At 37.5% G+C, this 14,498-nt stretch overlaps 1 protein-coding gene across 2 annotated transcripts in view; it reads left to right on the top strand.

Moving 5' to 3' along the window:
• Window positions 1-3,702, top strand: part of BCHE (butyrylcholinesterase) — a 68,353-nt gene extending 64,651 nt beyond the window's left edge. For both annotated transcript variants that reach the window (XM_015445482.4, XM_005546296.5), the window contains one exon: window positions 3,100-3,702. In XM_015445482.4, the coding sequence (XP_015300968.3) occupies window positions 3,100-3,109 (10 nt within the window). In that variant the 3' untranslated portion in view covers window positions 3,110-3,702. The remainder of the gene's footprint in view (window positions 1-3,099) is intronic.
• Window positions 3,703-14,498: the final 10,796 nt, after the last annotated feature.

The following is a 14,498-nucleotide window of genomic DNA, read 5'->3' as shown; positions in this document are numbered from 1 at the left end:
TTCTAAAATTAATTTTTATCTTCTTTAAAGAAAACATCACATCAATATTTGACCTGTGAATTTAGTATCAAGCCTCCACTTTCTTTTCCTCTCTACACATTTCTTTTTCTTCTCTCATTCAGAATTTGATTATTTTTGCCTTTCTTATAAAAAATATTTATACTTAGAGAATGACAATCAACGTTGCTATTATCATTACATTTATGGACTTTCAGACACCATGAGGCATGAAAAGAAACATCGGTGGCAGCGTTATTCTTCCTTTATATCTCTGAATTCATACAAAACATATATTGATTCCTTTACAATAAGTACATTGAGTTAGAAGCCTGCATTTTGGTTGAGGTTACAATTCTAAGAAACTTACATTGTTTGAGCATTATGACCGTTCTACAATATAATTATGTTTTAATTAATCAATTGTAAAGCAAATACATTGTCGACCATAAATGTCTTTATTCCCTCAAATTTTAAGTAAGTTAAAATTTGCTAATCAAGTTTAATCTCTGTTTATAATGTGCCAGCCCTCACTTTTTTATTATGATGTTCCAACCATTTAAGTTAGATGGTGTTTAATCATGAATATTGCTGATGTTGATAATAATATGAAAATTGAGTTGTGACTAGATTTTGTCGTCTTAGTAATAAACAAGCCAATATGAAATAAGAAGAAAAAAGAAAGAGAGGAGGACTTAAAAAAGAAGAAGATGAAAGAGGAAAACTTTTAATTTTGAATTTGATTTATTTCAAACTCAATATTGTATTTACTTTTATGGCATATTCTCTTTCTCTGGATTTTGTTAGAAAATAATTAAATGTTTCATAATTTATTGTCTTAATCAATGCCCCCTATTTCTAAAGCAGAATAGTATTTAGATTTATAGAGCATTTGTGCACTTAAAAGCATTTAAATTGTATAGACATTTGATTATGGCACATAGGAAATAAATGTAAATTTATATAAATCAGTGCATTTGGTATTATTCCATGAACAAGAAAAGAAAATCAGATCTAGGACACTTTCTATAAGGATTAAAATTCATGGTCTAAATTTTAAATTACCAAAAATTTATTTATCAAGAAAAGATTTTTTTGGACTTTAGAGTTTTTATTTTCTATAAGTAACATTGAAAACAGCATTTATTTATTTTTTAAAAGACCATAAAAGTGGATGATTTGATGTGATACATAACATCTTTCTTCCACATGTAATCTTTTTTGACCCTTTATAGAAGTTCTATTATTCACACACAAAAAAAAGTGATTATAGTGATTGACTTTTTTAAAAGCCATTTTACATGAAAGTGAAACATTTTATGTAAACTTTCAAATATTTTTCCAATATCCAAGCATTATGAACATTTCAAACCTAAATATATCCTAAATTACAAGGGATATTGTAATGTCTGTACAAATATTTAAGTATTTTTATTTTTGTACTAGCTTAAAATGAGTCACTACATTTTCTCCTCCAAAGTAATATCTTACAAAGTTTAATTAATTTCAAAGATTTCTAACTGAAAAGTATGTATTAGAAGAGTTGCCAGTCCCTACTTTCAGTATACATGAAATTACTTAAAATTTTTTGGTAGCTTAGCATTCTAAAAGTTTAAAAAGTAAGAAAACCACAGTTATATATAATGCTTATTATGCCTTTATATCAGGAACAGAAATATGTGTCTTAAAACATGGTAATTTAATAGTTTTTACTGTTCATAATCTGTATTTTTTAACAATACACTTCCAAATAAATCAGAATTTCAAAGTTCTTGAAGTATGTAGACCATTTGTGGTTCACCACCTCACACTATTCCTGCCTACAAACTCCTTTCTCCTAACACATGCATATACTTTGCAAACTACTTGAAAACAGAAATTATCTTACTCATCTTTCTATTTTACAACGCAATTAATAAACTGCTTTCACAGTAAGTGGCTGAAACAATGACTAAACATTGTTTCCTATTAAAATGTATTGACCGGGGATGGTGACTCATGACCGTATTCCCAGCACTTTGGGAGGCTTAGGCAGGCGGATCACCTGGGGTCAGGAGGTCGAGACCAGCCTGGCCAACCAACATGGTGAAACCCCATCTCTACCAAAAATACAAAAATTAGCCAAGCATGGTGGAGACGCATCTGTAATGCAGCTACTCAGGAGTCTGAGGAGGGAGAATCTCTTGAACCCAGGAGGCAAAGGTTGCAGTGAGCTGAGATGGCGCCATTGCACTCCAGTCTGGGTGGCAAGAGTGAAACTCTGTCTCAAAAAATAATAATAAAATAATGTATTATAATAAGGGTAAAATCTATGTGGAATGACAATTACAAAGTTATCCTTATGCATTAATAAATACAGTATGCCCTTTGTATTTATGGATTACACATCTATGGATTTACCTAACCATGAGTCAAAAACATTTGATAAATAAATGCATCTATACTAAACATATACAGATGTTTTTTTCTTATGATTATTCCCTAAACAATATAATATAATAAACATTTACATAGCACTTTCATTATATTAGGTATAAATTATCTAGGGATGTGCATAGCTTATATGAAAATGTTATGCCATTTTACATAAGGGACTTGAGTATCTGAGGATTTTGGTATCCCTGAGAGGTCCTAGAACCAACTCCCCACAAATACTAAGGATGACTGTATTCATACATAATTTTCATCAGAAATAATTATGTTTTATAACTATATATGTAAATTAGACCATTAAATTAAATTTATGTTATTTTAAAATGGGTCAAGAGAAGAGCGTAATATCTACATATCTTCTTGAAAACTAAAGAAAATATATGTAATGTATTTATGCATAATACAATATATAAACTCATTTTCCATTTTATATGTTACACTTTACATAAATTATATATCTTGTTTGCATTTTCACATAATCTGTAAAGATTTTATTAAAATCTCTTTTCAGGCAGAAAGAGCTAATAATAAATAATAAAGAATAAGTGAAAAAAGAAAATAATGCTGTACAGTGTAGTTAGAGAAAATGGCTTTCGTATTCTAAATTGTTTTTCAATTAATGAAACAGATTAAAATTTAGATTAATACAACTTATTCTATGTTTTACAGGAAATATTGATGAAGCAGAATGGGAGTGGAAAGCAGGATTCCATCGCTGGAGCAATTACATGATGGACTGGAAAAATCAATTTAACGATTACACTAGCAAGAAAGAAAGTTGTGTGGGTCTCTAATTAATAGATTTACCCTTTATAGAACATTTATTTTCCTTTAGATCAAGGCAAAAATATCAGGAGCTTTCTTACACACCTACTAAGAAAGCTATTATGTAGCTGAAACAAAAATGCCGGAAGGATAATATCGATTCCTCACATCTTTAACTTAGTATTTTACCTAGCATTTCAAAATCCAAATGGCTAGAACGTGTTTAATTAAATTTCACAATATACAGTTGTACAATTAATTATATGCATATTAAAACAATGTCCTGCTTCAATTTATTTCTTTCCTTAATAAATTTAAGTTTTTTCCACCCAAAATTATCAGTGGTCTGCTTTTAGTCACATGTATTTTCATTACCACTTGTAAAAAGGTATCTTTTTTAAATGAATTAAATTTTGAAACACTGTACACCGTAGTTTACAATATTATGTTTCCTAATTAAAATATGAATTTAATGTCAATATGAGATATTAAAATAAGCACAGAAAATCATTGGTCTCTTTGTTTTTTATATAAAGGCAAGAAAGAATCTTAAAATGAGAGGCTCAGTCACTTTAAAACACTTTATAATAGAAACAGAATGCTGCTACCAAGAAACAAAATGTAAAATAATGTAATTATTTATGTAATGTCTTCAAATTATATTCTTCATTCGACTCTTGCTCTCCCTCACCACCTCTTTTCTCAACTATCCACAAACATGTACATATGTGAATTACCTTTCCTGTAATTCAAAAATTTTAAAAACCTGAATGCATAGAAGTCTAAAGTTAGGTTGTGTACCACTGGGGACAGGGCAACCCTTGCCTGGACCCAGAAATATTAACATATTAGTAGGAAAATTATTCAATTCCAGAAGAGAAATGGTTGTACTTTCTGTAGACAAACTATCTTATTTTTGCAATTAAAAAAATTACAGAGCTGCATTTATTAGCATGCTTGGCAAGGGAATATATGCCATTGAAAAAATTCACTGAGTAGTTTACTAAAGGAAAGAAGTCAAGATATTTTAAATTGTAGAACAAAGGAGTGTATATTATTTATGCTAATTAAGCATTGAAAATTTGCACTCAGGATAGGACAAATTGAATTTATAGGTCTGTATACTGACGGTTAAAGCATGCCCTATCATTTCTTTTTCTTTTTTTTTTTTTCTTTTTTTTATGAGACAGAGTCTCCCTCTGTCACCCAGGCTGGAGTGCAATGGCACAATCTCAACTCACTGCAACTTCCGCCTCCCAGACTCAAGCAATCCTCCTGATCCTGCCTCAGCCTTCTGAATACCTGGGATTACAGGTGTGCGCCACCACACACAGCTAATTTTTGTATTTTTAGTAGATACAGGGTTTCACCATGTTGGCCATGCTGGTCTCGACTTCCTGACCTCAAGTTATCTGCCTGCCTTGGCCTCCCAAAGTGCTGGGATTACAGGAGTGAGCCACTGTGCCTTGCCGCATGCCCCATTGTTTATTGGTCAAAAAGTGTCTATAGTTAGATATAGTATGTGTCTGTCATCAGCACTCAGTCACTCAAAGTTCATGGTACCCTAGATACAGTTATAATAAGAGTCAAGCCAGTTTTTATATTACTTATGAGGTTACTGTAAACAAAGATATTTGCTTTATAACTTCTCCCTCATTCTGAGAAAAAAACCACCACATGCAGGATAGATGGGTTATTAGATTCTCAATTCTCCACCACCATCTTTGTTTCAGGTGTCATTCTTTCCAGATTCCACTGTTTCTCTCAATCACTTGAGTCTCCTTTTGATGTAGAATACTCTGATATATAAAACAACAGGAAGACACCTGCTCAACACCATTAAAGACCCTTTAAAAATATACTTAAGATTAATCATTAGGAAAACAACAGATGTTCATAGAACATATGTACAACTGCTAGATATTGAAAGGTGACAACGTGCTAGCAACCCTGGCTCTTGGCACCTCCTCGGCCTCGGCATCCACTCTGGCAGTGCTTAAGGAGCCCTTCAGCCTGCTCCAGCACTGTGGGAGCCCCTATCTGGGCTGGCCGAGGTGGGAGCCTCCTCCCTCTGCTTGCAGGGAGGTGTAGAGGGAGAGGCCCCCGGGAACAAGGACTGCGTGCCATGCTCGTGGGCCAGCGTGAGTTTTGGTGGGCACAGGCATGGGCTCAGCGCCCCGCACACAGAGCGGCTGGCTGGCACAGCTGGCCCAGGGCAGAGGGGCTTAGCACCAGGGTCAGCAGCTGCAGAGGGTGCCAGCGGGCTGGCACTGTGTTCGAGTTCTCACCAGGCCTCAGCTGCCTCTCTGCGGGGCAGGGCTCCGGACCTGCAGCCCATGATGTCTGAGCCTGCCCCGGTGGTTGGCTCCCGAGCAGCCCCTGCCTCCCCGAGGGGTGCCGCCTCCTGCTCCATGGCGCCCAGTCCCATCAAGGGTCCAAGGGCTGAGGAGTGCAGGCGTGGCTGGGGGTGGCCGGTGCTCCGCCTACAGCTCTGGTGCAGAATCCACTAGGTGAAGCCAGCTGGGCTCCTGAGTCTAGTGGGGACTTGGAGAACTTTTATGTCTAGCTAAGGGATCCTAAACACACCAATCATCACTCTGTGGCTAGCTCAGGGTTTGTAAATACACCAATCAGTACTCTGTATCTAGCTACCCTAGTGCAGACTTGGAGAACTTGTCCTTCTAGCACTCTATGTCTAGTTCAAGGATTCTAAATGCACCAATCAGCACTCTGTGTCTCTCTCAGGGTTTGTAAATACACCAATCAGTACTCTGTATCTAGCTAACATAGTGGGGACTTGGAGAACTTCCTGTCTAGCACTCTGCGTCTAGCTCAAGGATTATAAACACACCAATCAGCACTCTGTCAAAATGGACCAATCCGCTCTCTGTAAAATAGACCAATCAGCTCTCTGTAAAATGGACCAATCAGCAGGATGTGGGAGGGGTCAGATAAGGGAATAAAAGCAGACTGCCTGAGATAGCCAGCGGGAAGCCGTCAGATGTTTTTGTAGTGGGGTTGGAAAGTATGTTTTTTTGCTCTTTGCAAGAAATCTTGTTACTGCGCAGTTTTTGGGTCCGTGCTGCCTCTAAGAGCTGTGACTCTCAATGCCAAGGTCTGCAGCTTCACTGCTGTCAGGGAGACCATGAACCCACCAGAAGGAAGAAGTTTCAGACACATCTGAACGTCTGAAGAAACAAACTCCGAGACACACCATCTTTAAGAACTGTAACTTTTACCACGAGGGTCAGCAGCTTCATTCTTGAAGTCAGCAAGACCAAGAACACACCAATTCCGGACACAATATGACAAGTCCTAGTCATATGAAAAGATCTCATGAACTATTTTGTCCCATTTTGGATAAACAATTGGTGTGCTCTTGAATTACATCTAGAAATTCCTTGACTTCTTATAAAGCATTTGGTCAAATGCAACAAGAAGTGTCAGCCCACACGTAAACCTCTCCATGTTTGTTCTATAAAAAGCTAACGTGAGGCTACTTTTCCCAGCACTGTTGCAGAAATCTAGGTTAAGGTTATAAGAACAGCAAGAAACCCACAAAAAAAGTTGCATATCAGAGTCTATGTGAGTTTCCTTACTGAGATGACCACTTAAAGGTCAGTTTAGAGGGAGGATTCTAACTCAGGGACTCCCAAGTGATGGTAGAAACTTGAAAGTCAGTATTGGTGGCTTCCCCTTGGAAATTTGTACTTCAGTGGGCGCATAGATGACAAAAAGTTTGGTGAATTTAGACATTAACAGTGTATAAGTATTAAAACACCAAAGGGAATAAAACCCTACCTACAGAACGGACTGTGGTGAGATGCTGTCTTAGCATAAATACACAAAGCCACGGGCATTTGTATTCGATACAAAGCCACAGGGGCTATTACCTAATTTTGACAAACTTTTTAGGTATATTTCTTCGAAATGTGAGAGAAAATTAGCTCTAAGTTTAGAAAAGAACAAGTGTAGTAAATCCAACCAGTATCAGGGCATTTAGCCCAATCAGTATTTTAAGTACTGGAAAGTAATTGTCCTTTATCATTTGCTATTTAGGTAGTATTATAAAATTAACATAAGTCACATTCCTTAAAAAAAAATTACAGTTGGTTGTGTTTTTCCAGAAATTGGCTGCTGAATATTATTGGCATGAAGAGTATACTAGTCCATTCTTGCACTACTCTAAAGAAATATGTGAGAATGGGTAATTTATAAAGAAAAGAGGTTTAATTGGCTCACAGTTCCACAAGTTGTACAGGAAGTATGATGGCTTCTGGAAGGGATTCAGAAAGTTTTCAATCATGGTTGAAAGTGAAGGGGAAGCAGGCACATCTTACATGGATAGAGCAGGAGGAAGAGAGAACAAGGGGCAAGTTTTACACATTTTTAAATAACGAGATTTTGTGTGAACTCACTCACTATATAGTACCAAGGGGGATGTTACTAAATCAGTTACAGGAACTCCACTCCCATGATCCAGTTACCTCCCACCAGGCCTCACTTCCAATACTGAGGATTACAATATCACGTGAGATTTCACATTTCAATATTGGATCCAATCAATATTGAAGAGAATAAATTTTAAAGTTAAGGTAATTAATTTCTTGCCCATCCAAAACTAAATTTCATAGATAAATTTTAACATGATTTTAGTTATGGCATTTATGAATAATATTCCAATAAATAGAACTTTCCTGACATTGCTGAAGAGGGGCGAAAAACTCAGTACAATTTCTTGTTGTAGCTGTAGTCTTACTAAATTCAATATACTCTGTAAACAGTTTATGTTAAAATGAGATGATCAAGAAAAAAATTAGATTTTTTTGGACTAAATATACTTAATGTAAATGTAAATCAGAAGCACTATTTATCAACACCATCTTGGTGATACCTTCAGATCGAAAAAGAATAAAACTGGGACACCAGTTTTATAAATGTATACATGCATATGTACATGTATACTTACATAATTTATACATACAGGAGACTGTTAATGTCCAACACACGATTACAGTGATGAAAATTGCATTTTATTTTTAAGGAGCCATTCAATAAATGTCTCCAAAAGAAGGAAAAAAGAAGGACATTTTGAATGCTAGAAAAGGACAGTCTGTGGTGATCATGTGAAGGTCATCTAATTAAACATTAAGGAATAATGTAAAATGATATAAATTATTTTATATACATATATAATTTTAAAATTAAAATACATAATGTATATAATATAACATGTTAGGGGCAGTTATCATTTTTTATTTGTCATTTTCAACTGCAGCTGTAACTGGAAAACATTTCTATTTACAAATTAATTGAATGAAAAATTATATTACATTGTCAGTAATTGAGTAAAAAATATTATCAACAAAAATAGGAAGGCATTACTGTTTTACTGGAGGAAAAAATAATAAAAATATATAGCCACACTGAAATTTAATAGTATATCCAAAGTAAACAATATCTATAATTCAGAATTTTTTGAAAAGTGAGAGAATGAGCGAGAAATCTTCCTCTACAGTTAGCCATTAACCCCCAGATTCAATGAGGTTAACTTACCTTGACCTGTTTTTCACCTAGTTAAAATCAATCCATTAGAGTTTGCAATAGAAAGAGGAGGCAGAGCAAGATGGCAGAACAGGAGTTACTACAGGATCGTCCCCTGCCCCCACAAAGACACCAATTTAACAACCATCTACACAACAAAAGCATTTCCATGAGAGTCAAAAATCAGGTGAGTTCTCACAGTACCTGGCTTTAGTTTTGTATAACTAAACATGACTCTGAAGAGGTAGAAAAAAACAGTCTTGAATAGAGACACCACCCCTCCCACACTCCTCAGCAGCGGTGACATGGTGTGGGGAACATTTCTGTGCACTGGGGGAGGGAGGGTGTAGCAATTGTGAGGCATTGAACTCAGTGCTGTTCTGTTATAGCAGAAAGGAAAAGCAGTTAAAGCACATCTGATGCCTGTCTACAGAGAGCAAACAAGCCCTAGCCAGAGGGGACTTGCTAATTCCAGTAGTTGGAACTTGAGTTCCTGCAAGCCTCACCATCACAGGCTAAAGAGCTCTCATGCTTCAAATAAACCTGAAAGGCAGTTTAAGCCACAAGAACTGCAACTCCTAGGAAAGTCCTAGTACTGTACTGGGTCAAGAGACAGTGAACTTGGTTGCCGGGGGTGGGATGCGGGGCTGGGGAGAGGCAGCTAAAGGAGAGCTAGCCTTACCTCTCCCCTAACCTCAGGTTGCACAGTTTATAACTCCAAAAGATACCCCTTCCTTCTGTTAAGGAGAGGAGAAGCAAGAATAGGGAGGGCTTTGGCTTGCAATTTGAATACCAGCTCAGTCACAGCAGGATAGGGCATAGGTCAGAGTCTTGAGGCCGCCTTTCTATGGCCAATCGTCTAAACAACAGTTCCAGACACACCCTGGGCCAGAAGGGAACCTGCTGCCTTGAAGGGAAGGACCAAGTCCTGGCAGTATACATCTCCTGATAACTGAAAAGTCCTCGAGTACTGAATAACCAGCAGCAATACTCAGGTACTATGTCGAGGGCCTTGGATGAGACTCTGAGACTTACTGGCTTCAAATGAGACTCAGCACATTCCCAGTTGTGGTGGCTATGGAGAGAGCCTACTTAGATTTGAGATAAGCACAGGAAAAAGTAAAGGGGATTTTTGTCTTGCTCATTAGGTACCAGTTCAGCCAAGGGGAATAAAGCACCAAGAAAGCTCTTGGAGTACTTGATTTTAAGCCTTGCCTCTCAGATGGTGATGCTGGACCTGGCCTCAGCTAGAGGGGAGCCTACTGCCCTAAAAAGTGAGTGCTAGATGAGGCACAAGCTGACTGAAGAACCCTTGGGCCTTAAAGGAACATCAGCAATAGTCTGGCAATACTCTCCATAGTCCTGTGGTGGCAGTGGCCACAGGTTCAGGCTCTCCTGCCTCGTAAACTGAAGGAAGAAGTGAAAATAAACTCTATCTTATGGTTTGAGTGCAAACTGATTCACAATACAATAGAAAAAGTGGTCAAATTCTAAGGTTTTTGACTCTAGTTCTTGTCTCCTGGACAACACCTCTGGACTCGCCCAGGGCCTGGGAAAGCCTGCCACTCTAAAAGGAAAAACACAGGCCTGAATAGTTCTTGTGGAGGTCCAGGACCTTGAATGAACATAGGGAGTTGCCAGGGAGTGATTACAACAGGCCTTGGCTAAGATCCAGTACTGTGCTGGATTCAGGTTTGATCCAGTGCAGTCACAGTGGTGGTAGCCACAGGGGTGTGTCACTCCACCCCTAGAACAGAGAGGAAAAACTATCTGGGAGAAAGTAAGGAAAGAGACCATGAGGCTTTTCCTGGTAATCCAGATAATCCTCCAGGATCTTGTCCAAGACTATTAATGTGGTATGCTGTGAGTCTATAAGAACCACAATGTTACTGAGCTTGGGGTGCACCCTAAAGCAGATACAGCTTAGATCACAACACCTAAGTCATTTGAAATATCTGGAAAGACTTCTCATGACAAACAGGTACAAATAAGCCCAGACTGCAAAGATTATAATAAATATGCAAGTCTTCAATCCAGAGACACAATAGAACATTTCAAGTATCAAAATAATCCAGGACAACATGATATCACCAAATGAATTAAATGAGGCAGCAGGAACTAATCCCAAAGAAACAGAGATATGTGACGTTTCAGACAGAGAATTCAAAATAGCTTTGCTGAAGAAACTCAAAGAAATTCAAGATAATACAGAGAAGGAACTCAGAATTCTATCAGATACATTTAACAAGGAGACTGAAATGATTAAAAAGAACCAAGGAGAAATTCTGAAGCTAAAAAATGCAGGTGGCTATTGAAAATGCATCAGAGTTGGCTGGTCATGGTGGCTCACGCCTGTAATCCCAACACTTTGGGAGGCCAAGGAGGGTGGATCATGAGTTCAGGAGTTCAAGACCAGCCTGGCCAAGATAGTGAAACCTCGTCTCTACTAAAAATACAAAAATCAGCTGAGCGCAGTGGCAGGCACATCTAATCCCAGCTACTGAGGAGGCTGAGGCAGGAGAATCGTTTGAACCTGGGTGGCAGAGGTTGCAGTGAGCCGAGATAGTGTCACTGCACTCCAGCCTGGGCTACAGAGTGAGACTGCGTCCAAAAAAGAAAAAAAGAAAGAAAATGCATCCAAGTCTTTTAATAGCAGAACTGAGCAAGCAGAAAAATAAATTAGTGAGCTTAAAGACAGATTATTTAGAAATACAGTCAGAAGAAACAAAAGGAAAAAGAAGAAAGCAATAAAACATGGCTAGAGAACCTAGAAAATAGCCTCAAAGGGGCAAATATAAGACTTATTGTCCTTAAAGAGAAACTAAAGAAAGAGATAGGAGCAAAAAGTTTATTCAAAAGGATAGTAACAAAGAACTTCTCAAACCTAGAAAAAAATAGCAAAATCCAAGCACAAGAAGATTATAGAACACCAAGCAGATTTAACCCAAAGAAGACTACTTCAAGGCATTTAATAATCAAACTTACCAAGGCCAATGATAAAGAAAGGATACAAAAAGCCACATACACAAAAACAAAACAAAACAAAAAACAAAAAACAAAAAAACATCTTTTGGAGCTCCAATATATCCGGCAGCAGACTTTGCAGTAGATACCTTACAGGCCAGGAGAGAGTGGCATGACATAAAGTGCTGAAGGAAAAAAAAAGAAGTTTTATCCTAGAATAGTATATCCAACAAAAATATCCGTCAAGCGTGAAGGAGAAATAGACTTCCTCAAACAACAACAACAACAAATTGCCAAGGGATTTCATCAACAGCAGATCTGTCCTGTAAGAAATGCTAAAGGGAGTACTTCAACCAGAAAGAAAAAGACATTAATGAACAATAAGTAATCACCTGGAGGTACAAAATTTACTGGTAATAGTGAGTACACAGGAAAACACAAAATACAACTGGCAAGGATGTGGAGAAATGGGAACCCTCATACACTGTTAGTGGGAATGGAAATTAGTACAACCACTATGGAGAACAGTTTGGAGGTTCCTCAAAAAAAAAAAAAAAAAAAAAAAAAGAATTACCACATGATCCAGCAATCTCACTGATGAGCATATACCCAAAAGAAAAGAAATTAGTATATCAAAAACATATCTGCATTTCTATATTTGTTGCAGCACTGTTCACAGTAGTCAGGATTTGGAAGCAATCTAACTGTAAGCAATAGATGAATAGATGAAGAAAACATGGTACATATACATAACAATATACTATTTAGCCATAAAAAGAATGAGATCCTGACATTTATAAGAACATGGATGGAATTGGAGATAAAAACATTACGTGTTCTCACTTATTTGTAGAATCTTAAAACTTAATACAATTGAACTTGTGGAGAGTGAGAGAAGCAGCATGGTTACCAGAGGCTGGGAAGGTAGTAGGGCTTGTGTGTGGGGGGATGTGTGGATGATTAATGAGAACCAAAAAGTTGTCAGAATGAATAATACCTACTATTTGATAGCACAACAGGTTGACAGTAGTTAATAATAATTTAATTATATGTTTAAAATACCTAAAAGACTATAATTGGATTATTTGTAACTCAAAGGATAAGTGCTTGAGGGAATGAACACCTTATTCTCCACAATATGATTATTATGTATTGCATGCTGATATCAAAACATCTAAGGTATCCTATAAATATATATCTACTATGTATCCACAAAAATTCAAAATAAATATTTAAATTAAAAAATAAAATAGAATTACCAATAAGTGAGATAATAAGTCAACAAAAGTGGCCTAATGTTTTAGAGGTGAATCCTAATACAAATAGATACAGATATGAAACATGATATTTCCCTGACCCCTTCATGGGCAGGAACTGGGGTGCATGGGCATCAGCAAGGGTGAACACCACTCACTTGCTGCTCCACCCTTTACAGGATGGGGAGCGCAGGTGAGCAGGCACAGGAGCCAAGGCTAGAGCTTTTGGGAGTCAGTAATAGCAAAATCTGTACTGGCCCCACAAAAGCATCTAGGAGAGGGTGCCCGTGACCCCTGAAGCCCCAAAGGAAATGTTACAGTGCTCTTTTAGCTTTGCCATCTGCAGACGGCTTAAGAGCTCAGTGGAGGGTCAGTGTGACAGCCTTTTGCACCCACACTTATGGCGCCTGAGTTCTTGTTCAGAGTGCAGGAGAAATGATATTGCACAAATGAGTTGAAGATGGTAAATGCAAGGGATTTTATTGCCAAGGAACGTAGCTCTCAGTTGAAATGGGAGCTAAAAAGGGGACAGGACAGTAAGGTGACATTCCCCTGAAGTCTGTTCCTCTCTGAAGCTACATCATCAAGCTGACCCTCTGAAGTCAAGCCACTTATTTCTAACATCCAACCATAGTCTCCAATGTCCAGCTGCTTCTCCTGTCTCTGCCGTCTGAGTCTAGAGTTTTTATGTGCACCAGATGGGGATGGGAACGGGCCCTGAATGGTTTTAGAAAAGGCAACATTTGAGCAGGACAATAGGGATGTAAGTTCTCACTTTGGGTCAAGGTGTCAGGCTTTTCAGCTTGACGATGGTGCCCTTACTTGGGGTCAATACTCTTCTGGCCAGAATTTCTCTGCCTCATGTCCCTATATATAGAGCACAACAGAAACCCATATATCTCACCAAAAGAAGGCTTATTTCTCTTTCATATATTAACCAATTTCTTAGTTTAATACTTTATTGTTACTCTAAAGGCAAAAAAAAAACAAACCAAAAAAAACCAAAAAACAACTTTTAAAAGCAGTTAGCTTTCACTGCCTTGATAGCAAGAGATTCATCTCTGGATATCTAGTTGATACTAAATGCTTGCCCAATGCTTCCATAAGTGTGTTTGGTGCTTATTAAGTGGATGAATGGAATAATATATGAAAGAGTTTCATTCTGCTATGTGGGAAGAAAATTTCATTGTGAACCTTTGGGAAGCCAAGAGGATATATGAGGAACCAAGGAAGAGGAGGAAAGAAAGGAAAAGATGGAGCAGGAGGAGCAGGAGAAGATGGAGGAGAATGAGTAGTAGCGGGTAGTGGAAGAGGAGAAGAGATATCACTGCAGCCACTTGGAACTGAGTTTCTCCAAATGAGCTGTCTAGGCATTTGAGAGTTTCAGCATGGAAGAAATAATAGATAAGGAAATGGAGATATATACAATGAGTAATTTTATGTAGATTTATGGGGCATTTAACGCAGTGATTCCTAATTTTCTACCTTAACCATACTTTAGAATCCCTGGAGATAATTGTGGCCTGCTGCACACTAAGC

Source organism: Macaca fascicularis, chromosome 2 (assembly GCF_037993035.2).
Source record: "Macaca fascicularis isolate 582-1 chromosome 2, T2T-MFA8v1.1".
NCBI lineage: Eukaryota > Metazoa > Chordata > Mammalia > Primates > Cercopithecidae > Macaca > Macaca fascicularis.
Note: the sequence above shows the minus strand (reverse complement) of the source record. Positions and strands in the feature narration are given on the sequence as shown.